Genomic DNA, 16,271 nt, shown 5'->3' on the forward strand with positions numbered 1-16,271 from the left:
GAGACACAACAAAAAAAGAGAGTTTTAGACCAATATCCCTAATGAACATCGATGCAAAAATCCTCAATAAAATACTGGCAAACCGGATTCAGCAACACATCAAAAAGCTTATCCACGATGATCAAGTGGGCTTCATCCCTGGGATGCAAGGCTGGTTCAACATTCGCAAATCAATAAACATAATCCAGCATATAAACAGAACCAAAGACAAGAACCACATGATTATCTCAATTGATGCAGAAAAGGCTTTTGACAAAATTCAACAGCCCTTCATGCTAAAAACGCTCAATAAATTCGGTATTGATGGAACGTACCTCAAAATAATAAGAGCTATTTATGACAAACCCACAGCCAATATCATACTGAATGGGCAAAAACTGGAAAAATTCCCTTTGAAAACTGGCACAAGACAGGGATGCCCTCTCTCACCACTCCTATTCAACATAGTGTTGGAAGTTCTGGCTAGGGCAATCAGGCAAGAGAAAGAAATAAAGGGTCTTCAGTTAGGAAAAGAAGAAGTCAAATTGTCCCTGTTTGCAGATGACATGATTGTATATTTAGAAAACCCCATTGTCTCAGCCCAAAATCTCCTTAAGCTGATAAGCAACTTCAGCAAAGTCTCAGGATACAAAATTAATGTGCAAAAATCACAAGCATTCTTATACACCAGTAACAGACAAACAGAGAGCCAAATCAGGAATGAACTTCCATTCACAATTGCTTCAAAGAGAATCAAATACCTAGGAATCCAACTTACAAGGGATGTAAAGGACCTCTTCAAGGAGAACTACAAACCACTGCTCAGTGAAATCAAAGAGGACACAAACAAATGGAAGAACATACCATGCTCATGGATAGGAAGAATCAATATTGTGAAAATGGCCATACTGCCCAAGGTAATTTATAGATTCAATGCCATCCCCATCAAGCTACCAATGAGTTTCTTCACAGAATTGGAAAAAACTGCTTTAAAGTTCATATGGAACCAAAAAAGAGCCCGCATCTCCAAGACAATCCTAAGTCAAAAGAACAAAGCTGGAGGCATCACGCTACCTGACTTCAAACTATACTACAAGGCTACAGTAACCAAAACAGCATGGTACTGGTACCAAAACAGAGATATAGACCAATGGAACAGAACAGAGTCCTCAGAAATAATACCACACATCTACAGCCATCTGATCTTTGACAAACCTGAGAGAAACAAGAAATGGGGAAAGGATTCCCTATTTAATAAATGGTGCTGGGAAAATTGGCTAGCCATAAGTAGAAAGCTGAAACTGGATCCTTTCCTTACTCCTTATACGAAAATTAATTCAAGACGGATTAGAGACTTAAATGTTAGACCTAATACCATAAAAATCCTGGAGGAAAACCTAGGTAGTACCATTCAGGACATAGGCATGGGCAAAGATTTCATGTCTAAAACACCAAAAGCAACGGCAGCAAAAGCCAAAATTGACAAATGGGATCTCATTAAACTAAAGAGCTTCTGCACAGCAAAAGACACTACCATCAGAGTGAACAGGCAACCTACAGAATGGGAGAAAATTTTTGCAATCTACTCATCTGACAAAGGGCTAATATCCAGAACCTACAAAGAACTCAAACAAATTTACAAGAAAAAAACAAACAACCCCATCAAAAAGTGGGCAAAGGATATGAACAGACATTTCTCAAAAGAAGACATTCATACAGCCAACAGACACATGAAAAAATGCTCATCATCACTGGCCATCAGAGAAATGCAAATCAAAACCACAATGAGATACCATCTCACACCAGTTAGTATGGCAATCATTAAAAAGTCAGGAAACAACAGGTGCTGGAGAGGATGTGGAGAAATAGGAACACTTTTACACTGTTGGTGGGATTGTAAACTAGTTCAACCATTATGGAAAACAGTATGGCGATTCCTCAAGGATCTAGAACTAGAAGTACCATATGACCCAGCCATCCCATTACTGGGTATATACCCAAAGGATTATAAATTATGCTGCTATAAAGACACATGCACACGTATGTTTATTGCAGCACTATTCACAATAGCAAAGACTTGGAATCAACCCAAATGTCCATCAGTGACAGATTGGATTAAGAAAATGTGGCACATATACACCATGGAATACTATGCAGCCATCAAAAAGGATGAGTTTGAGTCCTTTGTAGGGACTTGGATGCACCTGGAATCCATCATTCTTAGCAAACTATCACAAGAACAGAAAACCAAACACCGCATGTTCTCACTTATAGGTGGGAACTGAACAATGAGATCACTCAAACTCAGGAAGGGGAACATCATACACCGGGGCCTATCATGGGGAGGGGGGAGGGATTGCATTGGGAGTTATACCTGATGTAAATGACGAGTTGATGGGTGCAGCACAGCAACATGGCACAAGTATACATATGTAACAAACCTGCACGTTATGCACATGTACCCTACAACTTAAAGTATAATAATAATAAATAAATTTAAAAAAAAAAAAAAGACAAATCATTAAAATCCAGAGTGCAGGGCAACACTTTGCCATAGCACTGCTCACACCTCATAGTTAGTGCTTATCTAAGTGTGTCTCCTATTCATGAAGGTGAGCTCCCTGGAGACAGGAGCTATGTCTGTCATGCTCGGCATCATATCTCCTAGGCTAGCTCTGTGCCTGGCTTGGGGAAGGTGTCCCATAAATCCTGGTTGGGAAAACATCTAGAGTGCCTTCTAAATTAAACTGTTAATTCAACAAACATTAGTGCAATATCTCTTTTGTGCAAGGACCTGTCAACTCCTCTTTGGTTTGAAATTTAAGTGCTGGAATGTTACTAATGACAGCTCAGAGGAAATCCTCAAAGCCCAGTTTAGCTGAACATTAAGCTTCGACCAGAAGAGAATCTACCGGATATATATTAATTTTAAATATCATTAAATATATTAAATAATAATATTAAAACAAAGCCCCTTTAGAAAAGTATCAAGTATAAAACACAAACCCCCTTTAAAAGAGCCAAAAAAATAAAAAATAAAAAAGACACACCACACAACCCCCGAACTGAAGCGCCTGAAGAATGCGTAAGTGAATCAACTGTCACAAAATAGCTACATGTTCACTCTCTGGTTGTTCTCATAAAGTACATTTTCTCTCTCTTCTCCCCTTTAAAGGCCAAAGTACCTTCCAAGGTCAAAGCTAGGGGGTTTAAAAGAGGATATTTGTACATTAAAATAGAAATTCCTGTTAAAAAAATGTATCTTTTTGAGGGTTAGGCATGAAGGAATTACATACAAATTAAAAACAGCCAAGAGGAAGATAGGCCAAGCTGGCTGGTGCTGAAAAATCCTGGACTTTACTAAAGGCAAACTTAAAGAACACTTGATTTTATCACGACTCTTTTAAACTCCAGTTCAAACAGCATTACATATTTCAAAGGTGACCTTAAATTTTTTGTGGAAGTCTTAACACAGGTGGATGCCTGGAAGAAATTTAAGACATTTGGCAGAAGAAACTATATTATCTTTATTTTTCATGGAATTCCTTAATCTATTTCACTTCATATTTCATTTTTAGCATATATAAAAGTCCCATAGAACTTCCAGAAACCGGTTGGGCGTGGTGGCTCATGCCTGTAATCCCAGCACTTTTTGAGGCCGAGGCAGGCAGATCACAAGGTCAGGAGTTCAACCCTGTCTCTACTAAAAATACAAAAATTAGCCAGGCGTGGTGGCGGACACCTGTGGTCCCAGCTACTTGGGAGGCTCAGGCAGAAGAATCACTTGAACCTGGGAGGCGGAGGTTGCAGTGAGCTGAGATTGGGCCACTGCACTCCAGCCTGGGAGACAGACCAAGACTCTGTCTCAAAAAAAAACAAAACAAAACAAAAAAAAAAACAACTTCCAGAAACCACCTCCTTTCCTAAAAGTAGAGTAATCTTTTTTCTTTACCCTATAGTTTTAAATAATTGTTCTCAAACTCTAAAGTACATTAGAATCACTTAGAGGGCTTGTGAAATTACAGACTGCCAGGCCTCCGCCACCCCTAGAGTTGCTGATCAGCTGGTCTGAAGTGGGCCTCATAATCTGCATTTCTATCAAGTTCCTGGGTGATGGCTGATGCTGCAGGTCCAGTGATTACACTTAGAGAACCACTGCCTTAGAAGATATAATTTTACTTAACCAAGTCTATTTAATTTTTTCAGTTTCAGGCTCATGCCAAAGTCCCAAGAAAACAAAAAATATATAATGTATACACATACACACACTTCAAAGGTTTCTATGAATTCTAGTTTTGATAATTGTAACTAAAAGAATGCTTGTTCTCACCTTGCAGAAACTCCTGTGGGTCTCCAGAGAGGCCAGTTTACACAGAAGTGAGTTTGTGGTTGACTCGAGTTTAAGGGTGACGCTTTTTTCTTTCTCACCTTTTCTTCTACTCTTCAAAATCAGTGGGGCCACCTATATTACTATAAATTCTATATTAAGGATAATAATTTGACGCTATGCCTGAATCCATGTTACAATTCCCTAGGCTTTTAATAGGTTTTCTTGTGCACCTTATAGGAATGCCTGATGGAATGGAGGCAAGACTGTACCTGGGGATCGACTGGTCTGAGCATGGGGGGTGTTCGAGCAGGCTGAACTCCACTAATGCTGAAGGACTCCGACCTTGGGGGCAGGTTGGGGTCAGATATCCTGTTGGCAACCTTGTGAGGCATGGCAGGGGAACTTTGCCGGTTGAGCCTTGACCGTTCTTCTACCTACAAGCCAAAAAAAAAAAAAAAGAAGACAGCCTCAATGTATAGTAGATTCACCTTCTAGTAAGGATTTTCTGTAGTCACCTGCACAGCCATTTGAATCCTCTGATTAAATGATTTTCAGAAGCCAAAACTCTATTTCTGCACTGCATCAAGAATTTGCAAAGAGCAAACACTAACAACAGCAACAACAACATAGAACAGCCAAGCCATCACTCTTCCATTACTCATTATCTTGTGTTAGTCAGTTAGCAGGGAATTCGTGACCTGCTAAGAGTTTATCTTGTATTGATTGTGATATTATCTTACTGATTGGTCACAATGCCATGGGGTCAGTGAGGAAGACAGTTTGCACTCTAGACAAAGGGAATGGTAGCATGCATTTAGATGACTTGGGGAACATAGAAAATTGCTTTGGGTTGCTTCATGGAACATGAGGAACAAGAGGATGAAGCTGAGTGCACGCACCCTCCATTTCTTCACTGTTCTACTGATAGGCGAGTGGGTGTTCCAGGCTGCCTGCTTAATGAGCATAGCCTGTTTCAAACAGACTTCCTGTGTCACTTTCTTTTTCTGTCTTTAGAGGTCTTTCTTTCCAGTTGTCTTTCTTGCTTCCTCAAATACACTGCCCCGTCTCATTCTTTCATGCCCAGCTTGGACTCCACTGTCTTGCTCTCCCCTTTCTTCCTCCCTGTTTCTACACATGTGGTGTTCATTCTTGCTTCTCCTCCTTTTCTCTTCCCCTCTAACCCTGTCTTCTCTCAGACTATTTCATTTCCTTATCATTCCCTTTCTTCCAGAGTCTCTTTCAACCCAAAGCAGATAACAGATCCCAAGTGCTTCATGGGAAATGCTCACAGAGCCAGTGAATGCCCTTTTTAAACAGGTCATCATTACCTTTAGTACATATTTACAGCAGAAAGACTGCCTTGGAGGGCAGTTTTAAAGAGAAACTTAGATAAACAAGGTGCACACTCTAAGATATGGCTTAAGATCTTAGACAACTTCAAGAAGTCTATGACTTTTCTTCCAGATCTACTGTGTCCTGTCCTTTATTTCTTCAGGACCAGTTTGACTGTTGTGCTTCCCAAAGCCATCAGGATAATGCAACCATTCTCCCCACACTGATGGCCTTTACAGTGAGCCCTGAATTCTCTTCTGCTGACTCACTGAGCATTTTAAGAACCCACATGCAGGTGTTCAATATTCATGTCTGTGTGCATATTTTTTATGTAGCAGCTAAAAGTCTTTATTCATTTTACTGCCTGATTTGAAATAAAAACTTGAAAGAGCGATTTTCCCCCATCTTTCCTATCCCATTTTGAATCTTTCTAGAGGCAGACTCAATCAAATATACAAAGTAAGTCTGTTTTTAAACTCATATTAACCTCACATATTTTAACACAATAAGATAAGCTGCAGAATGAAAAACAGCCCTCTTGCCTCTACTGAGGAGGAATGTGAACATCTCTTCCCCCACCATGGCTGTGCAGGGTACATACAATTGGCTTTGGTTTTGAAATCCCGAGTCCCAGAAGCTTACCACACACCAAGTAAAATTTGCTGCAAAAAGCCAGGAATATAAACCAGAACATGTATACTTTTTGTGTGTGCATGTGTGCAAAGTATTACATCAGCAGTAATTATTTGGCTATTACATTGAGCAAAAGAACAAAGCCAGCTTTGAGATAAGACCACAAAGAAGAAAAAGTCCCACAAAGACAGCAATAGATAAACTGAGATCAAGGCATGCAATTTATCACTTTTCCAAATGCCAGACTCTTTGAAAGAAGGTTAGTATTTCTAGACCACTGGAATTGGTCACATATTATCCATTTTCTTATTTTCAGGGTAGATCATTAATAGGTAAGTTATACATAAGCATCCTTCAGTGTCTGAATTTCCACCGTCCAAACCACTTGTCATCCAAAATTCAGGAACCAAATATATGCAGAGTGAGGAATACTTGTAATTATTATTTTCGCTATAAAATACATTGATAGCTTTAAATATACATTAAGGGACAGAACATTAAAAACAATAGTAGAAAAGTTTGTCCCCAAAGACTCTATCTTGAGCAAAGAAACCACTTTTGAGATAATTCTTTTGGGAAGTGTCAGCAACAAGGCTCCAGTCTAAGCATCCCTGCTGCTAATAGGATCACAGGCCACATGGGGCCCTAAAGCTATCATTAGAAATGAACAGGGTAGAAACTAGGGTACTGGTTTTCATAGGCAATTAATGGATTTGATTAGTCATGTATAGATGTTGCTAATGTACTTCTAGTAAAAATTTCTTATGCTTTATCAGCTTACATACTAAATTCTATCATTAGTATATTTTAGTCTGTACCATTCTAAAAACATATGGCATAAGTAATTGTTACGCTTTGAAAATTATTTCAGGAAGGCTCCCATGTACTGAAATTTCCTGGGTTGAAGTTTGTCCAAAGAAAATTGAAAATCTAAGAAAAGGGTGTAATCATGAGGCATCTCATTATGTATTTTGTCTCAAGAAAACCTAGTCCTATAGTCTTTAGGAAGATAATGCTGCCCAAGTGTCTTTACACTGTAGGCTCACCTTAAGAATTGGAGCACAGGATCAAATCAAACATTGGAAGTGGTACTTCTCCTAATAACACCTTCAGACGGACAGAGAGAAAGCTGGATAGGGTATCTAGGCAGGCCCTTTTCATTATTTTCATACTAGACAGAGGCCTGTCCCCTGCTTTATCACAACTTATGTCTACTAATTGAACAGGAAATAAATATGTGAGACAAAAAAAAGAAAGTCTCCCTCCAACCCCTCTCGCATCTAGAAGGATACAAGTGATTAAAAACTGGGAACAAGAAGATATATTTTGATGCCTGAGGATGTTCAAAAAAGTCTAGGAGCCAAGTTTCTGCTCCAACTGCCTGCTTCCAAGAAGACATAAGATGCCAGGAGCACCACTAAGAATGTGTTCCAGTACCATCAGGTATAGAGTGTCAAGGTGCTAGACTATAACAGCAAAAGATAGCTGTTATAAATGATTTCATAGTAGAAGGAATTATCAGAAATACAGAGAAGATTAGCAGAGACTGATCAACTTTACTATAAAAGTATTTTTTTCTTATTAAAAAATCATTTCAATATGAAAACTAAAATAACTCTGGAGAAGTTTGGATCACCTCTGCAAAAATGCTATATTATTTACTGTAGCATGATATATAGTGAAAAAAATAACTGTGGTCTCAGAAATAAAATTCTGCTCTAGACAGGTCTGTGTTGTCCACTGCATAGCACAGGAGTAATATCTATGGCCTCTGGTATATATAAAGGCTATGCAAATATAGACAACTTAAAAATAAATTTGTTAATTACAGGATTTCCAAAACAATTTCAAAACAAATTTTTTAAAACGTTATAAATAAAGAGAAACACTGTATCGATGTCAATTGTCAGATTGTTTTTTATATTTTAAAACAATTTGTAGGTTACAGTGTCTCACTTTACAATAATGAATGACATCTACTGAGAATATCAAAACAAATTTATAGAAGTAATTTTAAAACTGTTGACAGCAAATATATATTTACTATGTTATATGGGTGCATTCTAATAATATTTCATAATATGTAGAGTCCACAGGGTTTAGGAAGATCTCAGAAGGCTTTACTGAAGAATTAGTACATGGTGAGTCCAACACAGTCATATGGGTATTCTTTTTTCCCCCAACTGGACAAAACACTTTGGTTTTTGTGTTTATTGGCGATGCTGGAGAAAGAGAAAGAAGCCAGTGAGTAACTTTTAAGTGCTCCTTAGATACTTTGACCCTGCACTCACTAGTCACATAAAGAGTTGAGTAATATAGTTGGGCAAAACCACATGGGCAGATGGTTACTGAGCAAGTTTGATGACACCCCTGCTCTGGGTCACCTCTGAGCACAGCAGAGACCCTCATTCATAAGGAATGCTTAAGATGCAATCTTGTCTGACTCTAAGGGCCTGAACTCTTTTCCCAGGTCAACTTCTTACCAATATTCCAGATAAAAGCATAGATCCCATTGTGAATGGAGCACATAACTCAAAAGTAATGAAGCAAAGTCTTAGAAAGTTGATACAGGAAATAAAGAAGTGCTTATCTATCACCTGGGAGAGGTGGGTGAAGAGATAGGAGACGCAAGTGAATTGGTCATATGAAATCCAGACCAAAACGAGACAAAGCACTTGTTCCTGGTGAGCTACAACAGTCTTGGAAACAAAATAGGAATACGTTGAATACCGTATTTCATTTGTATTTGTGTAGTATGTAACTTTAAATGGCACGTGCACATTCATTATTGCCCATGAGCTTCCCAATTGTGAGGCAGATGTGCAGATGAGGAAGCTGCATCTCAGGAAAGCAGGAGGCACACCCTAGGTCAGGCAGCCAGGAAGTGGAAGAACTTGAACTCAAACATACTCCATACTATTTCCTTCCAGGTCTCTCCTATATTTAATCATAAGAGAGATACGCAGAAATGGAGGAAAGATATAAACTCTCGAAGTGGTTGTTTGAGAACTTTATATATAAACTCATATAAAAGAAATAACAACAACAAAAAAAAACACTTTGGTGTAGAGCCGAGAAATCTGGATGGAGGAGGAGTTTTTATATACAGTGATTTCAAAGTCCAGTGAGCTAATGGAAATAAACAGATATTTTGGCTCTTATCAGATCGTTGTTTGCAAACAAACAAACATGCCAGTGACGGGCATATATCACAGAAAGAGAACATGATGGAGTGTTAAAAAAATTAAAATACAATCTCATGCAATACTCATGTAAACAAAGCATTCTTTCACTGCTGAGCTTTGGTACAATTTTTTTTTTTTTTTAAGTATGTGGGATGGAAAGGGAAGGGGAGCCCCCACAGTTACTTGCCAGGCCCAGAAAATCCCATGCCATTTAAGGAGCAGAAATAAGAAAAACGAATCTCTATCATCCAAAAAGTGAGGAAGAAGACCTTCAAATTCTGCTGATGTTCAACAGAACATCATACTGATATTTTCACAATACATACCTGACTTCCATCCCAACTCAGAAATGGCAGATAATTTGAAAAAAATGAGAATGCCCCCAACCTGTCTATTTATTTTTGTATTTATTTGAAACAGGGTCTCACTCTGTTGCCCAGACGGGAGTGCAGTGGTGCAATCATGACTCACTGCAGTCTCAACCTCCCAGGCTCCAGTCCCACCTTCAGCCTTTGGTGTAGCTGGGACCACAGGCATGCACCCCCATGCCCAGCTAATTTTTATTATTATTTGTAGAGACGAGGTTTCACTGTGTTGTCCAGGCTGGTCTCTAACTACTCCTGGGTTCCAGAGATCCTCCTGCTTTTGCCTCCCAAAGTGCTGGGATTATAGACGTGAGCCACTGTGCCCGGCTCCAAGCTGTCTTTTTAATGCAGAGACATTAATGTTCTTTTCTGGCTAAAATCTGAAAATCAAGGCCAATGTGACATCCAGGACAGAAAGAATACTCAGTAAAAGGAGCGAGGGAAGAGCTCAACAGGATTTGCAAATGATTGAGCATTTTCATTTGCTCTACAATATCCAACATAGTAATCAGAAAGGTACTGAGAAATACAATGATCAATTGTGTTTTACAAAATGAAGCAACAAGAACACGGAGAACAAAGCAGTATAAAAGCATTACATTGCTGATGAAGGACTACTGATTTGGAATGAGGAAGAGGAGAAGCAGATGGTAAAGTAAGCAAAGCAGAAGAAAAAAAAAACCTGATGGGAAGGCATAGAGCTGAGTTAGAAAACAAATGCTGGAACAGATTACAGAAGAGGTTGCAATAGGTGGAAGACAGCTAGGTGATACCTTCAGTGGCACATGGGGCAAAATAGTCCAGACCTTACACAACAGGAGACGGTGGCATGGGCACAGAGGGTGCATTTGAAAAAAAGAAAATGGCATCTTTTTATTTTACCTCCAGAGGGTTTAACCCAGGTTTTCTTATAACTTGATAGTTAAGATACTGATAAGCTATGTTCATGTCTAAAGGTTTGCAACGTATATTACTACTTGGTCACTTTGAGCCCCTGCCTCCCTAATATGAAAAAAGACATCCATAAATAATGCTTTACATAAAAAGTTCATACATTGCTGATGAGAAGCATTAAAAGATCAAGAATATAAAGATCCTCACACTCATTTTTATTCCTATTTTAAGAAGTGGGTGTTAAAAATGATGACTCAAACCAAGGCAGACAATTATTTGTTCTTATTTGTACATTGATTGCTCCAGTCCTAAATTTAGCACTGTCACTCTCCTTCTATCAACTAAATGTTTCATCTTTCTTCTAAAATATGATCACCCACTCTAAGACTTGGGAACTGTTTCATGAACAGACAATGGTTAGCTGGACGCTGGATGAAGTTAACCACACGCAGGAGTAGAGGACTAAATATGAAATCCCCAAAGAATGTTCCCATATATCTCTGGAAATGCATGAAGCCCAAAGGAAGCACACCACATGCCAGGAAGCCAGGGACCTTGGAAGATGTCACCCACCAGAGATGGCCCAGACTTACGGTGACTGGGAAACCTCATATCAGGAGTGCTTGATGACTCAGGCATGTTGTTTGCATGCTCAAATGCTGTGTTTCTTTTACTGCTAGGAGCCTGACCAGGAAGCATGAGGGAATTAAGAGGTCTAGAAAAGTGCCTTGATGACATCTGCAAAGATCTGCCCCCAGGAATCCCATGTCTCCTGAAAGCTTGGGAGCTATGAACTAGTTCTGAATAGAGAGGACAGGCCAGTAAATTTAGTGATGAGGACAAATAGCAACTGGAAAACAATGAAGTCAAGGTAGACAAGTTCAAATCATAAGGTGCTGGGTAGAGGCTGAATGAAGGAAGTGAAAACTGCTCCATGCTTTTCCCTGTCTTCTGGTACATTTGTGCATGAGGGAGCTGTCTAGGGGAAAGAAGAAATTCTGGAATGTGTTGCACAAAATCATGATCATTTCCAATGGAATCTGTAGGTGTCCCTCTCCTAAACTCATGCTTGGGGCTGGGAACACTGAAAGCCAAGTGGTCATGCATCAAGGAGAGGTCGCTTAGTGATGCAGCATTTCTTACAAGAGTAGAAGCACTTGTAAAGATGCATGAGTTCATGCTCTTCCTGCCGCAAGCTCTACATTAATCTCTAAGGCCCTCCTGAATTGCAGTAATGGACAACTCAGGGCTTATCACTTTGGAGATGTTGAGAGAAGACATACAAATGACCTTAGATCCTATCTCTTGAGTTGGGCTACATCCCTGGGAGTGAGATTGCCCTGGAGATCTCACTATGGTCCTCAAGGCTTCCTGAGGCTTCAGTTGGTCTTCTAAACCAAGTCTAATAGGGCAAGCTGGTCCATCTTTCTTCCATGGGTGATGCTCAAACAGGAGTCTTGATCTGGAATCATTAATTCCTGCAGGTGCTACTGCCATTAGCTTTGTAGAGGCTAGTTTTTCAGTTGTCTGAACACTTGCCATGGTCAGGAGCTGTGGGTCTGGCTTAGCTGAGGATTTCAACTTAGCATGGCTAGAAAACGGTTTAGCAGTAGAGGAAGGTGGTGCATCTCTGCCAGCCAAGAAGCATTTCAGCTGCTGCTTAGCAGCATACTGATTTTGCTTAGCTGGAAGAATAGGTGGATTATTAAGTGGTTGATGCTGTACCTGGGAGTAGGATCACAAAATTGAATTACTGATCTAAGAGAAAGAGGCAGATGTTAGAGACATAGCTATGTAAATATGGATCATGTTTACAGATATAAGGGAATGTGATAAAAAATTCTTCATCACAAATCAAAACAATTTTTTCCACACACTAAGTTTTAAAAGAAAAAAGTTTTTTTTCACAAAAAAATACATGATCACTATAAAGGATTTAAACAATATGTAAAAGTACAAAAAAGTTTTTAAAAATCCATTTTTTTTTACTTTCTCCTCCCATAAACCACTATCATTAACATTAGGACAACATTATATCAAACGTTTTCTGTACATATGTCAGATAGGTTAGAGAAATACAAAGAATTATTTTCAGAAAAACAGGATCTCATGTAAGAAATCTGGTTCTAGTAATATTGTATTCTAGATAACTTTAAAAAAGTGTGAGCTATCAATATATAAAAATTCTGGGTAAAAATACAAAATAACCCCAAAACATCCTTTTAAATGACTAGCTACAATCACCACAAAATAAAGGAAATCACTAGATGCCAGAAATAATGATTGAACTGAAAACCAGCATGTTACGCACATGACCTCACACAGTGACTCCCAGGAAAGGTTGCTGATTTGGTTGGAGTTATTTTGTTTGCTTTACCTGTCTGGCTATCACCCTTTTTTTCCCTCCCATCCAAGCAGTTTTTATTAAAATAGCTCAACATAGCGCTAAGTTCCTGAAAATCCTTTCTTAGTCTAGTAGTTAAGCAAATGAAGGAAGTATGGGTAGAAGAAACACGAATGACCTCTGATCCTAAAAGTGAATACCACCACTACAAGTCTGAGGTTAACTGTGCATCTGCTGGTAGTATCATGGTGAACAAAGTTATGTTAGTGACAATGTTAATGATCAGTAACAGGGTCCAGGCATGGACAGGAACTGATTCTTCCTAGAATTCTATAAATCCTTAATCACATTATTCAACAAAAAGGTCACTAAAAATCCTCATGCCACAAATTCAATTGGATGAGTATCAGAAAAAAGGTTTTTTCTATCTTGTTATTTCCTATAAAAGTCCATTGCAACCACAAAGATATACCAAAAAACAAAACAAAACCCCACAAATGGAGGAAGGTATTTTGCCATTTCTCTACAGAAATAATGTTATGGTTCTTCCAAAAGCAAAACATGTATCTTATGATGAATTGTTTTCCAACTTTGCAGCACTGGGTTAACTCTCCACTTCTATCAGACAAACTCATTAGAGTCAAAAGCCTGGCCAACAGGGTGAGGCTACACTTGCTTACTTACCTCCTTGGCCCATGCTGGCTTCTCACTAGGACTCATTCCTTCTTTGTAATGGTACAGTGGCTTCTTCTCCACAGGCCTCTGCTCCTGCCGCTGATGCTGAAGGGAAACTAAGTAGTCTCTTTCTTGCTTTAGCTGCCTCTGCAGTCTTTCTGCTTGTCTCTGTTCTTCCAGTTGTTTGCGCTTATATTCCTGTCCAGATCAGGAAAGAGGAGCAAAGAAAAGGCCAAATTATCACATAGAAATCATCGGCCAGTACCAGTTAAGTATGCAATGGAGGCAAAATAATGCTAAATAATGAAGGATCTTAATACTAACAGAATGACAGGAGGATGTCAGGATGTACCACAGAAATAAGCTACTGCCTTGTGTTAGTATCTACACAAGAATGTGTCATTTAATGAAAACGCTATTGCTTTAAAATGGCAATCCCTACCGAACCCCATCAATTACAAAATGACTTGTCCCTGATGAATTAAGTACACGTGACGAAATGGCAATAATGAGGACATTTAAATGGTCAGCATACAACCCCTAGAAAAAGTCACCCACTTCCTGATCTAGTAATTAAACCACTCACACATGTACAATTAAGTACAAAACTAAATAAGCAGCCAAAAGATACTGCCTAAATCATCTTTCATTTAATAAAACTTGGACCTACAAAGGCCATTAGCAAGCTTATGTACAGGCTAAAAAATATCAGAATGCCATTAAATAAAAAGTTCAGTTTAAAAAAATACACCAAAAAGCCCATCTGGAGAGCAGTGCTATAATAATAAAAAAGTACTGTACTTCAAGTGGAAGCTGCATGAGCAAGGGACACAAAATGTTCCCATCATAAGGGTAAAGCTAATAGTCTGTAAATGAAATATGACTGTAGAGCTGGTGGGTTCTTATGGGAGAGGCACATTTTGCTGTGATTGTATTGCAGCATGTTGCAAATGGCCTTAAAAATTACTCTGCAATAAACACAGTGGGTCTCAAAAGCAGTTTGTACTTATAATAAGGCTGGATTCATACTCAAGTTTTAGAAATAAATGGAGTTAATAAAGAATGCATAACAACTGTATTAAATGTATTAGGACTCAGCAAAATCAATCGGAAAATGTATTAATTTTCTATGAGGTTTTTGAGGTCCCTGAGGCTTGGAAGATCCCCTCTTCTGCACTGGCATGTTAGAAGGACACACACACACACACACACACACACACACAAACACTTGCAAGATGAACACAGAGCAGGTCAGCTGGCTCTTGGCTTTCCCATTACCAGAAGTAGAGCTTGTTCATGCAGTAGCTGCTGCTGCAAGATCTCTAACTGTCTCTGCTCCTCCTCTAACTGTCGCCTGATGTATTCCTGGAGAGGTAGGCAGCAGAGAATTCAGAGGAACAGAAAGAAAGAGAAATGAACCAGTAATTTCAAAGGTGACAAGAACTGCTAAGTAAAGTATAGAAGAAAGGAGGGGGAAAATACCCAAATACCTCCTTACAAAGCAGGAAGAGTATGTCACGTGGAAGCAAATGCATTTCAGCATAATGAAAAGCACAAGCCCCTCTACTTGTAACAGCTGACTGAGATGGCTCAGCATTTTACTGCTACTACTTGGTTTTAAGAAGCCCAGCTACATGTTAAAGCTTTTCATTCCAGGGTCCTCTCTTTATGGACTACCTGGAATTAACAGTGCTATAAAGTTCACAGGCTCCTGTGCAAGCAGCAGGGATAAGACAATTGTTGAATGCCATCGTGCACTGTCTCTGTAATGGAACCATCCTGCCGAGTTTCACTGTGCTGTCAGAATGTGATTCTAGCAGAGAGGGGCCTGCAGCAATAACTCAAAGTCATAAAGACCAGAGATGGCATGAGTAGAAAAGCTCTTCTGAAGCAGTGAAAGAGTGGGACTTGGCTGATTTTTCATGCTTCAGTGCTACCTTCGAATCAGATACCAAGGGTTGGGAGAATCAGAAGATCCGGGTATGTCAGGAAACTCTGGGTAGGAAGCAAGGCTGAATGAGTGGGCAATGCCAGGGCTGTGCATTTGGCTTCTTGAATAGGCGAGCATAATTGCTTGAGGAAGAGTAAAAACCCATGTAAACTGAGCATTCCTCAGAAAAGGTGACCCACGCCCCAGAGACGACTGGTGCTGGGGTTCCCAGGGGGCCATCACTGGGGCTCCTGGTCCCAGCTGTACCTGTTCGTGCTCTGCACGCCTCCTCTCCTCTTCCCGGCGCATCTGCTCCTCATAGTGCCGGCGCTGCTCCCTCTCCTGCTGCTTCCGCAGCTCCTTCTCTCGCCTTTGTTGCTGTGGGGCAACAAGCAGACAACCATGAAGGCAACAGGCCCTCGTGGGGGTGTCAGGGAGCCAGCAGGAAAAGCTGTTGAACCCCAGACACGAACTTTTAATGAGAGATGCCTAAATGCTCCAAGGCTCTTCTCTCCTGGGCTGTTGGGGGGTACACTGGCAGGGAGTGGGTGAGACAGAGATTCAGTGTCATGCTAACATCCTGCCATTTACCATGTAAGTGGAC

The 16,271-nt window shown here is 39.7% G+C and overlaps 1 protein-coding gene across 9 annotated transcripts in view; it reads right to left on the minus strand.

Moving 5' to 3' along the window:
• TNIK (TRAF2 and NCK interacting kinase) overlaps positions 1 to 16,271 on the minus strand; it is a 408,855-nt gene that overhangs the window by 68,403 nt on the left and 324,181 nt on the right. For 3 of the 9 annotated variants that reach the window (XM_050780044.1, XM_050780043.1, XM_050780047.1), the window contains 4 exons: positions 15,935 to 16,045; positions 15,016 to 15,102; positions 13,747 to 13,935; positions 4,579 to 4,743 (listed from right to left, as the gene is read on the minus strand). In XM_050780044.1, coding sequence (XP_050636001.1) covers positions 4,579 to 4,743; positions 13,747 to 13,935; positions 15,016 to 15,102; positions 15,935 to 16,045 — 552 coding nt within the window. The remainder of the gene's footprint in view (positions 1 to 4,578; positions 4,744 to 13,746; positions 13,936 to 15,015; positions 15,103 to 15,934; positions 16,046 to 16,271) is intronic. The other 6 variants (XM_050780046.1, XM_050780045.1, XM_050780049.1 and 3 more) reach the window with 3 other exon arrangements.

Source organism: Macaca thibetana, chromosome 2 (assembly GCF_024542745.1).
Source record: "Macaca thibetana thibetana isolate TM-01 chromosome 2, ASM2454274v1, whole genome shotgun sequence".
NCBI classification, from domain to species: Eukaryota; Metazoa; Chordata; class Mammalia; order Primates; family Cercopithecidae; genus Macaca; species Macaca thibetana.